The 19471-nt window shown below is 33.4% G+C and overlaps 1 protein-coding gene across 1 annotated transcript; it reads left to right on the forward strand.

Annotated features, from left to right (window-relative positions):
* Positions 1-10863: 10863 nt before the first annotated feature.
* Positions 10864-11802, forward strand: LOC127541009 (olfactory receptor 1009-like). Its single transcript, XM_051966048.1, has one exon. The coding sequence runs from the start codon at positions 10864-10866 to the stop codon at positions 11800-11802; it is 939 nt and encodes a 312-aa protein (XP_051822008.1).
* The last annotated feature ends 7669 nt before the right edge of the window (positions 11803-19471 follow it).

A 19471-nucleotide genomic window follows, 5' to 3' on the forward strand; every position in this document is an offset into this window, starting at 1 on the left:
CTTAATTAAAATACAGCAACATTGGTTACCCTTTCCTGGTTCAAAAGGCCAGAGCAACAGATTAGCTATGAGACCTCCAATGCAACAACAGAGGGCAAATTGTGAACCTCTGAATTCCACTAAAACAGGCAAGACTTAGCCAGGCCATTCAATGCAGCAGGGAAGCCCACAACAACACTCCCAGTATAGTTAGTGGGAAGCTCTTGTTGCCCTGCAGAGGATGCTCCCCATGCCCTAAGAGCAGACCACAATCTTTAAAAATGAGAAAAAAAAATCAAAAAGAGCTCTGACTATAAAGAACTACTACAGAGAAAGGCCAGAATAGAACACAAATTCAAAAGGAGACAGCAAATGCAAACTACCTGCAAATGAAGCCTTAAAGGAGCATATGAATTGGTTGCCAGTTCAAAAGACTTTCTTGGAAAAATTTTTAAAGGATCTTAAAAGAGGAATAGAATTAAAATGGGGAAAAGAAATGATAGCATTGCAAGAGTTATGAAAGTTTGAAAGAGACAGCCCTCAAAAAAGGAAGCACAGAAATTAACTGATGAAAACTAGGGCTTAAAAACAAATTTGATGAAATGGAAAAAATATGCTGAAGAAAACAACCGCTTAAAATAAAATTGGGGAAGTTAGCAGTGAACAAAACATCTCCATTATAAGTTCAAATGGCCAAATGTAAAAAGAGGTAAAAAAAAAAAACTGAAGAAAATAATTCGCTAAAAGTTAAAATTGGATGGATGAATGGAGGTGAATGGCTCAATGAGAAATCAAGAATCAGTGAAATGACGTTTTAAAACATGAAAAATAGAAGAAAACATAAAATGCCTCACTGGAAAAAACTACTGACCTAGAAAATTGATCCAAGAGAGAGACTTTTAAGAATTATTAGATTACATGAAAGCCATGATGAAAAAAAGAGCCTGAACAACATCTTTCAAAAAATTATCACGAAAAACTGCCCTGATATCCCAGGACCAAAGAGTAAAATAGTCATTGAAAGAATTCATCAATCACCTCCTGAAAGAAACCCCAAATGCTCCAAGGAATATGGTAGCTAAATTCCAGAATTATATTGTAAGCATCCAGAAATAAATAATTCAAATATTAAGAAACCACAATTAGGATTACCAAAGATCTATCAGCTTCTATATTAAAAGGTGAGATAACCTGGAATATTATATTCCTGAAGACAAAAGTACTTGGACTACAACTAAAAATCATGGACTCAGCAAAATTAAGCATTATCTTTAAGGGGAAACTTGGGCATTCAATGAAATAGGGAATTTTCAATCATTTGTGATGAAAAGAGCAGAACTGAACAGAAAATCGGATTTATAAAAACAAAACTCAAGAGAGATATAAAAAAGGTAAACAGAAAAAAAAGTGTTTTAAAAGGTTAAAATGTTCTTATCCCCATATGGGAAGAAGATACACATAACTCTTGAGAACGGTATCTTTGTCAGGATAGTTAGAAGAGATATACATAAAGGTGTAGTTATAAGTTAACTTTAATTTATTGATATAAGTAAAAAATTAGAGGTGAAAAAGGAGTTGACTCAATATCAGGAAAACTATCAGTATAATTGATCATATACATAACCAAACTAAGAGAAATCATATCATTATAATGATATGATCTCAAAAGTTGCAGAAAAAGCATTTTACAGAATAAAACACCCAACCTTATTAAAAACATTAGAAAGTATAGGAATAAGTGGAGTTTTTCTTAAAATGACAAGTAATATTTTATGTAAAACTATCATCAAGCTTTATATGTAATGGGAATAAAGTAGAAGCATTTTCAAACAAGGTTGCTCATTATCACTACCACAATTCAGTATAATACTAGAAATGTTAGCTTTATCAATGAGAATAAAAAGAAATTGAAAGAATTAAAGTTGGTAACAAAGAAACCAATTTTTCACTGTTTGCAGATGATATGATTACTTCAGTAATCCTAGAGAATCAGCTAAAAAAAAAACTAGGAGCAATTAATAACTTTAGCAAATTTCCAGGACACAAAATAAATCCACATAAATCAATGGCATTTCTATGTTACCTACAATGTCGAGTAGCAAAAGTTAGAAAGATAAATTTAAAGTAACTGTAGATAATAAAAAATATTTGGGTGTCTACCTGCTAAAACAAAGCCAAGAACTAAATGAATTGATATATAAGTTATATTATATATCAATTATGTAAGGTATCAATAAAAATGCAAAGAAAGGTGACTTAACAGTACCAGACCTAAAATTATATTATAAAGTGATGTTCATCAAAATCTTTTGATAGTGGCTAAAAATAGAAAATCAGTAGAATTGGTTAGATTCACAAAATAAAATAGTCAATGACTATAGGTATCTAATGTTTAATAAACTCAGAGACTCCAGCTTCTAGGATAAAAAATCACTATTTCCAGCTAAAATCTCTACTGGTAGGGTGGAGTCAAGATGGTGGAGAGGATACACTCTTCTTTCTGATCTTCTCCTACAATCCTCAGACTAATTATTAAATTTGGCCTCTGAATTAGCTCTGGACTAGCAGAATCCATGATTATTGGGAATCTAACAAACTACCAGCAAAAGATACTTTTGAAGATTGCCAAAAAATGTTTGTTTCAATTGGGTCCAGAGGGAGGTGGGCCAAGTGCAAGCAGGACAAGCACAGAGGGTGAGTGTAGCACAGAGTCCAGGGAGTAGGAGTTCCTCATGGAGGAGAATCTATGGGAAAGAATCTACAACAGTTTTGGCTACTCTGTCCTGGCTGCAAGCCAGTAGATCAGCAGAGGAAGTTATAAAACATCTAACACAAACACAAAAGGTAAATAGTGAACTCCAAAATGCCAGAATTTCACAGCACCTGACCACACCCAGCCACAATCAATAATTTCAAGAGAATGACAACAATGAAACAACATGCCAAAATTTGTGGGATGCAGTCAAGGCAGTAATAAGGGAAATGTAATACCTCTAGATCAGGGGTCCTCAAACTTTTTAAATAGGGGGCCACGTCACTGTCCCTCAGACTGTTGAAGGGTCGGACTATAGTAAAAACAAAAACTTTGTTTTGTGGGCCTTTAAATAAAGAAACTTCATAGCCCTGGGTGAGGGGGATAAATGTCCTCAGCTGGTGACTCGCAGGCTATAATTTGAGGACCCCTACTCTAGATGCTTACTTGCATAAAATAGAGAAAGAGAAGATCAATAAATTGATCTAACTAAAAACTAAATATCTAGTTTAACTAAAAACTAAACTAAAACTAAACTAAACTAAAACTTTACTAACTAAACTAAAAAAAAGGCTAGAAAAAGAACAAATTAAAAAACCACAAATACCAAACTTGAAATTCTAAAAATAAGAGGAGAGATTAATAAAATTGAAAGTAAAAAATACTATTGAATTAATAAATAAAACTGAGTTGATTTTGTGAAAAACAACAACAAAACAGATAAACCTTTAGTTAATTTGATTAGAAAAAGGAAAGAGGAAAATCAAATTGTTAGACTCAAGATTGAAAAGGGAGAACTTTCCACAAATGAAGAGGAAATTAGAGCAATAATTAAGAGGTACTTTGTCCAACTTTGTGCCAATAAATTTGATAATCTAAGTGAAATGGAGGAATACCTACAAAAATATAGATTGCCCAGATTAACAAAAGAGGAAATAAATTATTTAAATAGTCCCATTTTAGAAAAAGAAATCCCTATTTCACAAATTTTTTTTAGGAAATACGGAAAATAGTATGGCAGAAATTAGGCATTGACTGACATGTAATACCCTCTAGCAAGATAAGGTTGAAATGGGCTCATAATTTAAATATAAAGAGTGATACTATAAGGAAACTAGGGGGAAAATGAATAGTCTACCTTTCAGATCAGGGAGGAGGCAGGAATTTATAACCAAAGAAGAAGTAGAAAACATTAGAGAATGTGGAATGGATTTTTTTATTACATTATTTTTTTTTTAAATGTGTACACACAAAACTAATGCAGCCAAGATTAGAAGGTAAGGAGAAAGATACAAAAAGTATATCCAGTGTTTCAGATAATGGCCTCATTTCTAAAATATCTAGAGAATTGATTCAAATTTATAAGAATTCAAGCCATTCCCCACTCGATATATAGTGAAAGGATATAAACAGATAATTCTCAGATAATGAAATTAAAGTCATTTATAATCATGAAAAAAAATGTTCAAATCATTATTGGTTAGAAAAATTCAAATTAAAACAGTTTTGAGGTACTAATTCACACCTCTCATATTTTCAGATTGCATGACAGAAAATGATAATAATAAATGTTGGAGGGAATGTTAAAAATGGAATATTAATACATTATTGGTGGACTTGTGAATTAATATAGCTATTCCAAAGAGCAATTTGGAACTGTGCCCAAAAAGATGTCAGACTATGCATACCCTTTGATTCAGCAGTGTCTCCACTGGGCCTGTATCCCAAAGAGATCATAAAAAAGTGAAAAGGATCCACATGTACAAAAATGTTTGTAGCAGCCCTTTTTGTAGTGACAAGGAACTGAAAACTGAATGATTGCCCATCAGATAGGGAATGGCTGAATAAAGTAAGCATATAAATATAATGGAATATTAATTTTCTATAAGAAATCATGAACAGTATGATTTCAAAAAAGTCTGGAAAGACTTAACTGATACTAAATGAAGTGAATAGAACCAAGAGAACTTGTTCACAGAAACAACAAGATTGTGTGATCAAATGGATGGACTTTTTAACAATGAGGTGATTCTAGACAATTCTATTTGACTTGTGATGAAGAGAGCCATAGGCAGCCAGGGGAAGAATATGGAAACTGTGGATCAAAGCACAGTATTTTCACTTTTGTTGTTGTTGTTTGTTTGGCTTTTTTCTATCACCTTTTGTTCTGATTTTTTATGTGCAGCATGAGGAATATGGAAATGTCTTTAGAAGGATTGCATGTATTTTACCTATAATGAGTTATTTGCTATCAATGGGAGGGAGTGAGGAAAAGAGAGGGAGAAAAATTTGAAACACAAGGTTTGATAAGATGAATGTTGAAAAGTATTTTTGTATGTTTTGGAGGGAAAAGCTATTAAAACAAATTTTGAGTTTCATAACAAGGGCTTATTCTTTCTGATCATATTCTTACCATACCCTTAAAATCTTGATATTTCTAAAACTTCTAGAATTTTTTAATATCCTAGAAATTTTCCTCAACTTGAAACAATTAAATGTGTTACCTTCAATGAGTTTCTTACCTTCTCCATCATCTCCTCTTCTTAAAAAATGGAATGATAATAATACTCTCCCAATCTTATAAGATCATTATGGTGACTTGGTTGCTATATGTAAAGGTATTCTTCAAAATATTCAGAACTGAAAATGGGGAACCTTATTACTAGTAAGGAAACATATATGATTAAAAACCTTTTCTAATAACAATTATAATAATTCATTTTCTATATCATTAGAAAGTTTGCTAAAAGCTCAAAACTCCATAAGGTAGATAGCAGAATTATTATCTCCATATTAGAAATGGTGAAACTGAAGACCCATGAAGTTAACTGATTTTCAAAGAGTACACAACTAGATACACAACTAGATTGCATTGGAACACATGTCTACCAATTCCAATCTAAAACTTTACCCCCTAAAATCCCAATAAATTTTATTTGTACAATGTTCTGAAGTTTTCAAAGCATTTTTTTTTTATTATGGACATTTACTTCACTTTATTTTTTTATTTTTTTTTAATTTTTTATTTAATAATTACATTATATTGACACTCATTTCTGTTCCGATTTTTTTTTCCCCTCCCTCCCTCCACCCCCTCCCCTAGATGGCAAGCAGTCCTTTATATGTTGGATATGTTGCAGTATATCCTAGATACAATATATGTTTGCAGAACCGAACAGTTCTCTTGTTGCACAGGGAGAATTGGATTCAGAAGGTATAAATAATCCGGGAAGAAAAACAAAAATGCAGATAGTTCACATTCGTTTCCCAGTGTTCTTTCTTTGGGTGTAGCTGCTTTTGTCCGTCATTTATCAATTGAAACTCAGGTCTCTTTGTCAAAGAAATCCACTTCCATCAAAATATGTCCTCATACAATATCGTTGTCGAAGTGTATAATGATCTCCTGGTTCTGCTCATTTCACTTAGCATCAGTTCATGTAGGTCTCTCCAAGCCTCTCTGTATTCATCCTGCTGGTCATTTCTTACAGAACAATAATATTCCATAACATTCATATACCACAATTTACCCAGCCATTCTCCAATTGATGGGCATCCATTCATTTTCCCGCTTCTAGCCACTACAAACAGGGCTGCTACAAACATTTTGGCACATACAGGTCCCTTTCCCTTCTTTAGTATTTCTTTGGGATATAAGCCCAATAGAAACACTGCTGGATCAAAGGATATGCACATTTTGATAATTTTTTGGGCATAATTCCAGATTGCTCTCCAGAATGGTTGGATTCGTTCACAACTCCACCAACAATGCATTAGTGTCCCAGTTTTCCCGCATCCCCTCCAACATTCATCATTATTTTTTCCTGTCATCTTAGCCAATCTGACAGGTGTGTAGTGGTATCTCAGAGTTGTCTTAATTTGCATTTCTCTGATCAATAATGATTTGGAACACTCTTTCATATGAGTGGTAATAGTTTCAATCTCATCCTCTGAAAATTGTCTGTTCATATCCTTTGACCATTTATCAATTGGAGAATGGCTTGATTTCTTATAAATTTGAGTCAGTTCTCTATATATTTTGGAAATGAGGCCTTTATCAGAACCTTTAACTGTGAAAATGTTTTCCCAGTTTGTTGCTTCCCTTCTAATCTTGTTTGCATTAGTTTTATTTGTACAAAGGCTTTTTAATTTGATGTAATCGAAATTTTCTATTCTGTGATCAGTAATGGTCTCTAGTTCATCTTTGGTCACAAATTTCTTTCTCCTCTACAAGTCTGAGAGATAAACTATTCTATGTTCCTCTAATTTATTTATAGTCTCGTTCTTTATGCCTAGGTCATAGACCCATTTTGATCTTATCTTGGTATATGGTGTTAAGTGTGGGTTTTCAAAGCATTTTATATCAATTATCTATTTTTAACTTCCATATCAATCTCATGAAATAAATTCTACAACCTTTACTTCTATATATTTTTTTTCAAATACAGAAACTGGAGCTCAGTCAAGGGTCATAGCTAATAAATATCAACATCTCAAATTTTGATTTGAGCTCAGAATTCTTTCCCTTTGAAGATATATATACGAATGACTTTGCCCCATACAGAACAAATGTGGTAGTAAATCTTAATGTCAAAGCTGGAATTGGCTCATGGGATCACATATTTAGAACTGGAATTATTTTAAGGGACTATCTAGTCTTCCTTTCTTATGTTCCAGATAAGAGAAGTATCAGAAAAGGTTAATGACTGCTTTGTTGCAAAGCAAAACAATATAGTGTAATGGAAAGAATATTGTACCAGATACATAGTCTATAGAGTTGGGGTTGTCATTTAACTTAGCTATTACTTTCCACTCCTTGAAAATGAGGATACAACTGAGCATTATCTACTTCCACTGGTTCTTACCTAAAAAAAAGAAAGAAAGAAAGAAAGAAAGAAAGAAAGAAAGAAAGAAAGAAAGAAAGAAAGAAAGAAAGAAAGAAACAAGAAACCTCAAGGTTCCATTGAAATAGAAGCGTATTTGGGGAACTAAAATTAGTACTGTGAGTGCAGAGTGATCCCAAGAGTGTTTGTTTTTGCATAGAAGTTTGAATATTTGAAAAACAATTCAGCAAGAAAATAAAAATTATTCAGTTAAATGAAAGAAAATATTTCATATTTAACAGGATCTCTATGGACCAGTTTAAGTTATGAAGATGGTTAAGTCCCATCTAATTAGTTTATCTCCTTAATAATAACTCCCAGGGAAAAGGACACTTGGGGGAGAATATCTCCCCAAGATAAAGGGAATGAAACTGTGCTTCTTGGGAAGAAAATACTCCCTTTTTTCTCAAAGAAATCTTATGATCCTACTATAGAATTGGCTCCTCTGTCTACTGAGGTGTTAATGGGTGAGAACTGGAGGGTGTGGGAGAAAGGGTGAGAGAGAGACTTCTGAGAAAACAGAGACTGGGCAATTCATTCAGAACCTCTTCTTGTTACCTATAAAAGGCAAAATATCAAGAACATGTAAGTTTTTTTTTCCTCTCTTTATACATTTTTTTAAATTCAAGGAATCCTCAATAAACTTTTAAAACATTTAAAATAGTAGGGATAATGTACAATGATAAGTTCCAGTACAGTGTTCCATACTGACCCAAACTTGGCATGGCCATTAGACAGCCCAAGGACTACTTATCCATCAACTGCTGGTCCATTTCCTTCCCTGTTTTAGATGGACTTAATTATTTTTAAAAATGTCTTTTTGTTGCCACAATGTGCACAACCAAAGCAGAACAAATACTGAATGTGACTTCAAGTTTACAAAGGTAAATGCCTTTGAAATGCTGAGTATTTGAGAAATAGAAAATGGAAATTTTCATTCAGCTATTTAAAAATCTATACTAAATCAGCACTAATCTATCAGTATTCTTCCTTGTCCCTGTCCAATAAGCTATCCCTTCTGAAGACAATAGAAATAGCAAAGTGATGGCAGTATCACTGAGATGTATGATAACAAGATGTCAAGTACATAATAGATGTATATAAATTCATATAGACACATATCTCTAAATGTGTGATATATGTGCACATGGATGCATTTATATATGTGTACATATATGAAAATATGTATGTATGTACATATGTGTTACTGGCTCAGAGTTGGTATTTGAGAAATATCTATTTGATGGATGAACTGTCAAGGGGTAAGAAGCAGGTAAATGTCTTATACTGCTACTTTGCTTAAGAGTCAGGGTTTAAGACTCAGACTTCTTGACCCTGAGTAACAACTTCCATTTATAACAGGCTTGCATAAGCCTGCTTAACATCTTACAGTTTTAGATTTTGGAATAACAAGGGAAGTATTTTAGATATATATTAACAAGAATAACTATTTTTTACTTAGCACTTCACAGCTTACAAAGCAGTTTTCCCATGTTATCTTATTTGTTCCATATAAGATAGACACTCTCACTATCCCAATTTAATAGAGGAGGAAAATGAGGCTGAGGAGGGGTAAATGTCTTGCCTAGGATCACACAGATAATCAGTGTTTGAAATCATGTTTTCCTAGTGCCAAGTCCAGCCCTCTCTCCACTACATTGTCTCATGGGAGAAAATAGGAGAAAAGTACTTTCTTCACAATAGCACCATGAAATAGGCAGCATAAGTCATGTTATCCTAATTTTATACATGGGAAAACTAAAAACTGTTGTGATAGTTTCTAGGTAAGGAAATTAACAAGTGCTAGAGCCAAGATTTCAGTCTGTGTCTTCTTACTATTTCCCACACCACAGCTATTGAAGGGTATTTACTTCCTCTGTATTATGAGTGTTGGATTCTCATCAGAGAAATAACCAGAATTTTGCTCCAGTATATTAACATTTCAAGAACTCTGATAATACTTGACAATCAATAGATCACTGCACTCAATGAGTGAAAATAAATATTTTAAATAGAAAACTATCAGATGTTTTTGCCCTTTTTCCCCAGTCTTTTCCCAACAATTTGTGGAAATCAATAACATTACATAAAGTTTATTCTAGTGAAAAAATGCTCCTGTAGCTTTGAACTTTACTAGCAGAAAGAAATATTTAGGACAATGATGCTCCCTACATAAGATTCCTTAGGAGTCACCTCCCAGTGGCCTCGGTTATGGTTCTATAGCACTATAACCCATCAAATAATATTGCCATTCCCGCTCCATCTTGATTAATTCTTCATCTTCAGAGGATAAAGATAAATAGCTATAAATAACCTTTTTTAGTCCTGTATTCTGAATGAGTTTGGGACAGGAAGGCAGCATGGAAGACAAAACATGGAAGATAAGAGACAGTCACGCATTCAGAGACTAAAAATTGGAATCAATGGCAGTTTCTCATTAATTGAATAATATCAGGCAAACCACTGCCTCTCTCTGGGCCTCAGTTTCCCCATATGAAGAAGAGGCTCTTAAAGGTCCTGCCAAATTATAGATCATATTAGTTTATAACTTTGCATGAATTACTTGGGACCAAGGACCATAATTAAATTTATGGACATCAAATAAACCTTATACATTTTTAAAACTTAAATATGTCATTATGTACTATATCTTCCTTTTATTGCATCCACTTCTTTTGAGTGGGTTTGATAATAAGTACACAATATCTTAACACATATTCTTTAATTCTTCATCATAAAACCACAATTTTACCATGTTGAATATTAAATTTATCTGAGAAAAACGAATCTGAATATAGGCTTGATTATAATTGTTAGGCTTTTAATTCTATTTAATGTAGGTGATTTCCCAAGTAAGAACCCGACAACATAATTTTCATCCAAAAATTGAAAGTCCCAAAGAAGCACTACCACCACCAAGACAAAAGCAACTCTACCAAATGTTGGTGAATCTGTCTTCATAGACACAGCTTTATGAGGTTGAAGATGTTAATTCAGATCACAGGGCAGTGGAGTGGATCTGAAATTAGGGTTCCTAGATTTAAATCTTGGCTCCTACATAGTAATGATGTGATATTAATGTTCTTAAGCCCCAGTTTTTCATCTGTAAAGTGAAAGAGTTGAACTAAATAACAAGGTATTTCCATATATTTCTACAATGTGATCATAAGCAACTCTTATATTCAAAGTCCTGTAATCCCATGGAAATATGTTTTTTTTTTGTCTTTCCTTCAACAGAAAGCATCCGAATAAATGGCCAGTGGAAACTACACTGGAGTTACAGAGTTCATTTTTGTGGGCCTAAAGTATCACCCAAAGCTACAGGTCATCCTTTTCCTTCTAATTCTATTGTTTTATCTTATTAACATGACAGGCAATCTAGGAATGATCATTCTTATACGGGTTGATGTCCGCCTTCACACTCCCATGTATTTTTTCCTCAGCCACCTATCTTTTGTGGACATGAGCTTTTCATCCACAGTGGCTCCCAAAATGCTTAGAGACTTCTTTGAGGAGAGAAAAACCATCTCTTTCCTGGGATGTGTCTTACAACAATGGTTCATTGGGTTCTTTGTGGCCATTGAATGTTTCCTCTTGATATCCATGGCCTATGATCGCTATGTGGCAATCTGTAAACCATTGCTTTACTCCATTGCAATGTCCCAGAAACACTGCAACCAACTTGTAGCTATCTCCTATATTGCTGGATTCATAGACGCCATGATTCACACTCCTGCTGCTTTCCGCCTCCCTTTTTGTGGTCCAAATGTCATCAATCACTTCTTTTGTGACATTTTCCCTCTCCTCTCCCTTATATGTGCTGATACAAGAATCAACAAGCTATTAGTTTTTGTAATTGCTGGGATTGTTGGTACTTTTAGTGGTCTGATCATCCTGGTCTCCTATATCTACATCCTCACAGCCATCCTCAGGATCCAATCTGCAGAAGGCAGACAGAAAGCCTTCTCCACCTGCTCTTCTCATCTCACTGCTGTTACCATCTTATATGGTACCCTCTTTTTTGTCTATGTGCGTCCTAACTCAAGTTTCTCCATGGACACCAATAAACTTGTCTCTGTGTTTTATACCTCAGTGACCCCCATGTTGAACCCCCTCATCTATAGCCTAAGGAACAAAGAGGTCAAAGATGCCATCCATAGAACCATTGCTAAATTTTGTATCAGAATATGAATTGTCTACACCAAAAATTGGAGTACCATGACATTAGCATGAGAAGCACATCAGAGAAGTGCAAAACAGAGAGCTATTGAGTACAAGGAAGGAAGTAATCCCTGACAAAGAAAGTCTTCTTGAAGATCACAGGATGACACATATGGAGACAGAAAGGCCACCTAGTCCAACACTCACAAAGAGAGGGAAAATAAATGATTTGCTTGAGATCATATAGATAATAAATTATATAGTGGAAGCTTAAACTTATTTTCTATGATTCCTTGTTCAGCACAATCATCACTTGAGTTGACATTTCAAAGAGAAATAGAAATTTCCCCAATAAATAAACAGAGGGAAAGTCATTCTAGGCACTGGGAACTGTGAGCAAATGTGGAAGGAGAGAATCATGCTGAAACAGAAGACTTGGAGGAAGGAAATATGAGAAAAAACTACTAGATAGTGAAGGACCTTGAATGTAAAACAAAGATTAGTTTTTGTTTGTTTAATTTAATGTAGTTTAATCAATAAAATCAAACAATAGCACAGAGGGCAGAAACCATTTAAAACATTCCCATTCAACAAAGAGAACTCAGATAAGTATAGTGAATGAATGAACTCCACTCTATGAAGCAAATATTACAGATTCCATTTAATGGCCATCAACATAAAATTTACTTTTAAAAAAAAATTAAATGCTGACATTCAGATAAAAAGTTTGAGTTTTAGGCAATGGCAGTATCATCAATGAGGTCTAATCAAGGAACAATTATTTCTAATTGAAAACTCAGATAAAAAGTTCACTTTTACTTCTAAGGATATGCAAAATGGAGTCACTGAATAATAAAGAATAAAATGATAAATAGATACATGTAAATGATACATTAAAGGACATTTTACATGGATTAGAGAAGAGGATGGAGAAAGGCAAGACAGGAAGAAGAAATGTCTTAAAGGAGCTATAGCAAAAGTCCAGGTGGCAGTATTGTTGCCAGAGGAATTGAGAAGAGTCAAATCAAAGGCATTGCAGAGATGCAATCAAATGAGCCTTGTAAATGATTGGGAGGAATAGAAAGAGACCATACCTCGTGGTTCTGAATATGGGAGACAAAATAAACTTAAAAATGGAAAAATTTGGAATTAAAACAGGGTAACTGGGAGTTTGCCTCGGATACTGATTGCACAATGCACTATTCCTAACACCAGGAGGTGCACATCTCACTGTCTTCACACACCCCATCCCAGAGCAAAAACTTTTCAGGTTCCCAAGTTGCCCTTGACCCCATTGGGTCCTATGGCTGTCATACCTATATTTTGGAATGTCTTTTCACTAGTTTATAAAATATGCTCTCCACATTTTCTCTTTGCATGAGTCATGTAGCTAGAGATCTGCTTAGACTGAGTGGATTAGATTATGGGTGTAAGCAGGTGTGAGGTCAGCAATAAAAGCAACACATAGCTTTTCTTCCTTATTCTTTAACTAGTAAGCACAACCCTAACCTTACCCCCAGATATTATTGACCTCTGACTCCCCTTTCTCCTTTGACCTTAAGGAATCTGTCTTTTTTGTAATTTAGGGAATTAGCATTGGATTCATAGAAAGAGAAGCTAAATTAATATGTTGTTTCTGTCATTAGGCATGTGGGATTCTAACTCTTTCGTGCCTTTAACTTCTTTCCTGAGAATTGACCCTAATTCTCCTAATTAGGAGCTCCTAATCCTTTCATCTTGATTGGTAATGCCTTCATTTGACACAAGATATTATGAAATCCTCAATCATGCTTCATTTCCTTCCTTCTGGGCTATGTTCCTGACAATCCTAACAACCAACTTCATTACACTACCTCACTGCAATTCTGGAACTATGTTCAAATAAATTTTGCTATTGCTACTTAATGGAGCATGTCAATATGCACCCCAATTCACCATCCCTGTAATTTTTCTCCATTAAAGTATCCCTTGCTGGCCACCCTTTCTCTATGTCTATAGTCTTACAGTATAAGCTTCTTAAGGATAAAGATTATCTTTGCTTTTATATGGTGTCCTCAGTAGAATGCTTGCCACATATCAAGCACATTAATGTTCTGAATTCATTTTTTCATTCTTAACCTCTCTGGGATTTAATTTCTACATCTGTAAGAAAAAGTTTTACAGTAAGTGAAGTCCAGAGTCTTTCCCATCTTCAAACTGTTTTCATATGATTGTACATTGTTTCTTCACATATCCTTTCCATCTTCTTGGAATTCCAAAAGACACTATAATTGTTACTACCCTCTCCAAAGTTAATTCTTCATTCTCTCACATGACCTGACACATAGATCCAGGAGAAGTTAAAATTCTCTTAGTTTCGTATCACCAAACTTAGTTATTTACTTCACCACCATCATTCAGTAAATAATCTGCTTTAAAACACCTCATTCTATCCAGATTCTTATTACCATCATCTATGAGCCTCCATTCACTCTTCCTCCTCAAGAAGTGCAATACTACATTTTCAGTCTTCTTTGCCACTTTAAACCTTCCATACTTTGAAGATTCTGACCTTTAATTACCCATATGTTATGACCACTCTCTACTCTAACATCCATTAATAGTAATTTGTCCACTTTTGATCCTCATGTCATGTCTATTTCCCCATTCTCTTCCACAATTCCACTATATTTGTCCCAAGTTGTGGAGCTCCTGTTTGGTTTTAGCTGTCAAAGACAGTACCACGGTTGAAATTTTAAGGCAGTAAGACTGATCAGCAAGAGCATAGGAAAAGAGGAAATACAACAACTCAATATATCTATGTGCCCTGGCAGAAGTCTACTTGTTCAAGATGAGGTTAAAATATTTTGAAGTTGTAAAAACTATAATTTTATTTGTTTTATTTTATTTTGTTTTACTAAAAGAAGAAGGATAAAATACTAAGAACCATAACCTTGGGGACAGAGTCTAGGAAATCAGGAATTTTGAGAAAATTAATATATTAAAGTACTCTGAAAATAGTTCTAAAGAAAGATTACCTTGCCAAAAAAAATGGGGAAATAGCAAACAAAAAAATTCTGTAGAGGGAAAAGTGTGAATTTTCTATCCTTATGAGCCATTGGTATACAAATACCATTGGATAGCCTGCTGATTTATTTGATGCTAGCAAAGTACTCCATGAATGTGACTATAAGAATGTATGTGTATATATAATGACTACACAAAAATATTTTTATAATCTTCATGTCTCAGATTAATTATAATATGCCAAATGTGAATGTATTAGGAAATTTGCAAGGCTACAACAATATAAAGTCAAAACTAATATTGAATTGTTAATCTTTCAATAAACATTCTTATATCTATTTTGCTAGATTGAAGCATACTTTTTCATTTTATTTTTCTTGTTTATTTTTGCATTTGTTTTCTTCTGCAACATAGCTAATATGTAGATCATTTTCTATTACTTTACATATATATTCAACATCATATTGTTGATCTGCTCAAGGAGTTAAGAACAGACAGAAAAGAATGAGAGAATTTTGAACTCAATTTTTTATATTTTTGTTATTAAAGATTTTTATTTACAAAACATATGCATGAGTAATTTTCCCAACATTGACTCTTGCAAAACATTTTGTTGCAAATTTTCCCCTCCTTTGCCCCACCCCATTCCCCAGCTGGCAGGTAGTCCAATACATATTAAATATATTAAAATACATTTTAAATCCAACATATGTATACATAATTATACACTTATCTTGCTGCAGAAAAAATTCAGATCAAGAAAGAAGAAAAAGAAAAACTGAGAAAGAAAACAAAATGCAAGCAAATAACAGAGAGAGTGAGAATGCTATGTTGTGGTCCACACTCTGTTCCCACAGTTCTTTCTCTTAGTGTAGATAGCTTAGTGTAGATAGATAGTGTAGAACAAGTGGAACTTGTTTGAATCATCTCATTGTTGAAGAGAGCCATATCCATCAGAATTGATCATCTTAAAGTCTTCTTGTTGCCATGTATAGTGATCTCCTGGTTCTGCTCATTTCACTTAACATCACTTCATGTAGGCCTCTCCAAGCCTCTCTGAAATCATGCTGCTGATTGTTTCTTATAGGACTATAATATTCCATAAAATTCATATACCATAACTTATTCAGCCATTCTCCAATGGATTGGCATCCACTCAGTTTTTAGTTTCTTGCCAATACAAAGAGGGCAGCCCCAAACATTTTTGCACATGTGGGTGCCTTTCCCTACTTTAAGATCTCTTTGAGATATACGCCCAGTAGTAACACTGCTGGATCAAAGGGTATGCACAGTTTGATAACTTTTTTTTTATTTTATCATTATTATTATTATTATTATTATTATTATTATATTATAGCTTTTTATTTACAAAACATATGCATGGGTAATTTTTCAATATTGACCCTTGCAAAACTTTCTGTTCTGAATTTTCCCTCATTCCTCCCAACTCCTCCCCAGATGGCAGGTAGCCCAATGCATGTTAGTATATGTTTAATAATATGTTAGTTATATTATCCAATATATGTATAAATATTTATACAGTTACCTTGCTGCACAAGAAAAATCAGATTTAGAAAGAAAAAAACCTGAGAAGGAAAACAAAAATGCAAGCAGGCAATAACAGAAGAAGTGGAAATGTTATGTTGTGGTCCACACATATTTTCCATAGTCCTCTCCCTGGGTGTAGACGGCTCTCTTCATTACTGAACAATTGGAGCTTGTTTAAATTATCTCATTGTTGAAGAGAGCCATATTCATCAGAATTGATCTTCATATAGTCTTGTTATTGCCATGTATAATGATCTCCTGGTTATGCTCATTTCACTTAGCATCAACTCATGTAAATCTCTCCAGGCCTCTCTGAAATCATCCTGTTGTTCATTTCTTACAGAACAATAATATTCTATAACATTCATATGCCCTAATTTATTCAACAATTCTCCAATTGTTGGACATCCATTCAATTTCCAGTTTCTGGCCATTGCAAAAAGGCTGCCACAAACATTTTTCCACATGTGGGTTCCTTTCCCTCCCTTAAGATTTCTTTGGATATAATCCCAGTAGTAAAACTGCTGGGTCAAAAGCCATGTACAGTTTGATAACTTTTTGTGCATAGTTCCAAAATGCTGTCCAGAATGGCTGTATCCATTCACAGGTCTACCAACAATGTATTAGTATCACAGTTTTTCCATATCTCCTCCAATATTCATCATTAATTTTTACTGTCATCTTAGCCAATCTGAGGGATGTGTAGTGGTTTCTCAGAGTTGTCTTAATTTGCATTTCACTGATCAATAGTGATTTAGAGCACCTTGTCATATGACTAGAAATAGTTTCAATTTCTTCATATATATATATATATTATTGAGGGAAAGAAGTTCCTGACTTTCCCTCAGCAGATAGATTACCAAATATTTTATACTATTGACAGTTATTTTAAATGGAATTTCTCTTTGTATGTCTTGCTGTTGGATTTCGTTAGTGAGGTGTAAAAATCTGATGATTTATGTGGATTTATTTTGTATCCTACAACTTTGCTAAAGTTGTAGATTATTTCTAATAGCATTTTAATAGATTCTCTGGGGTTAACTAAGTATATCATCATATCATCAGCAAAGAGTGATAATTTGGTTTCCTCATTACCTACTCTAATTCTTTTAATCTCTTTTTCATCTCTTATTGCCAAAGCTTACATTTCTAATACAATATTGTATACTAATGGTGATAGTGGGCAACCTTATTTCACTCCTGACCTTATTGCGAATGGTTCCAGTTTATCCCCATTACATATGATGCTTACTAATAGTTTAAAATAGATGCTACTGACTATTTTAAGGAAAAGTCCATTTATTCCTATACTCTCCAGTGTTTTAATAGGAATGGATTGGATTTTATCAAATGTTTTTTTCTGCATTTATTGAGATGATCATATGGGTTTTGTTATTGATATAGTCAATTATGCTATAGTTTTCCTAATATTAAACCAGCTCTGCATTCCTGGTATAAATCCTACTTTGTCATGGTATATTTTCCTGGGGATGATTTTCTGTAATCTCTCTGCTAATATTTTATTTAATATTTTTGCATCAATATTCATTAGGGAGATTGATCTATAATATTCTTTCTCTGTTTTCACCCTACCTGGTTTAGGTGTCAGTACCATGTCTGTCATAAAAAGAATTGGGTAGAACTCCTTAATTGCCTATTTTTTTCAAATAGTTTACATAATATTGGGGTTAATTTCTTTAAATGTTTCGTAGAATTCACATGTAAATCCATCTAGTCCTGGGGATTTTTTTTAGGAAGTTGATTAATAATGTTCTATTTCTTTTTCTAAAATGGGACTATTGAAGCAATTTACTTCCTCCTCTATTAATCCAGGTAACCTATATTTTTGTAGGTATTCCTCCATGTCACTTAGTTTGTCAAATTTATTGGCATAAAGTTGGGCAAAATAAGTCCTAATTGTTGCTCTAATTTCCTCTTCATTAATGGAAAGTTCTCCCTTTTCATTTTTAAAACTAACAATTTGATTTTCCTCTTTCCCTTTTCTAATCAAATTTACCAAAGGGTTATCTATTTTGTTGGGTTTTTCATAAAACCAACTCTTAGTTTTATTTATTAATTCAATAGTTTTTTTAGGTTCAATTTTATTGAATCTGTCCTTTTATTTTAGAATTTCAAGTTTAGTATTTGATTAGGGGCTTTTAATTAGTGCTTTTTCTAGGTTTTTTTTTTTTAGTTGCAAGCCTAATTCATCAATCTACTCTTTCTCTAATTTATGCAAGTAGGCCTCTAAAGATATAAAATTTCTCCTTATTGCCCCTTTGGCTGCATCTCACAAATTTTGATATATCTGGCATTATTGTCATTCTCTTGGATGAAATTATTAATTGTGTCTATGATTTCCTGTTTCACCCATTCATTCTTTAGGATGAGATTATTTAGTTTCTAATTACTTTTTGGTCTATTTTCCCCTGGCTTTTTATTGAATGTAATTTTTATTGCATGGAGATCTGAAAAAAAATGCACTTACTATTTTTGCCTTTCTGCATTTGATTTTGAGGTCTTTATGTCCTAATATATGGTAAAATTTTTATAGGTTCCATGAATTGCCAAGAAGAATGTGTACTTCTTTCTGTCTCCACTCAATTTTCTCCAAAGATCTCTAATACCTAACATTTCTAGTGTTCTATTTATCTCTTTAACTTCTTTTTTCTTTCTTTGTTTCTTTTTTTTCTTTCTGTCTTTTTTTTTCTTTCTTATTTATCTAGTTCTGAGAGTGTAAAGTTGAGATTTCCCACTATTATATTTTTATTATCTATTTCTTCTTGCAGCTCTCTTAACTTCTTCTTTAGAAATTTCCATGTTATACCACTTGGTGCATATATATTTAGTATTGATAGTGGTTCATTATCTATAGTACCCTTTAACAAGATATATTTTCCTTTCTTTTCTCTTTTAATGAGATCAATTTTTGTTTTTGCTTGATCTGAGATCAGGATGGCTACCACTGCTTTTTTTTTTTTTTACTTAACCTGAAGCATAATAGATTCTGCTCCAGCCTATTACCTTTACTCTGTATGTATCACTCTGTTTTAAATATATTTCTTGTAAATAACATATTATGGGATTCTGGCTTTTAATCTAGTTTGCTGTTTCCACTTTATGGGACAGTTCACCCCATTCACAT

Source organism: Antechinus flavipes, chromosome 6, assembly GCF_016432865.1.
Source record: "Antechinus flavipes isolate AdamAnt ecotype Samford, QLD, Australia chromosome 6, AdamAnt_v2, whole genome shotgun sequence".
In the NCBI taxonomy this organism is placed as follows: domain Eukaryota; kingdom Metazoa; phylum Chordata; class Mammalia; order Dasyuromorphia; family Dasyuridae; genus Antechinus; species Antechinus flavipes.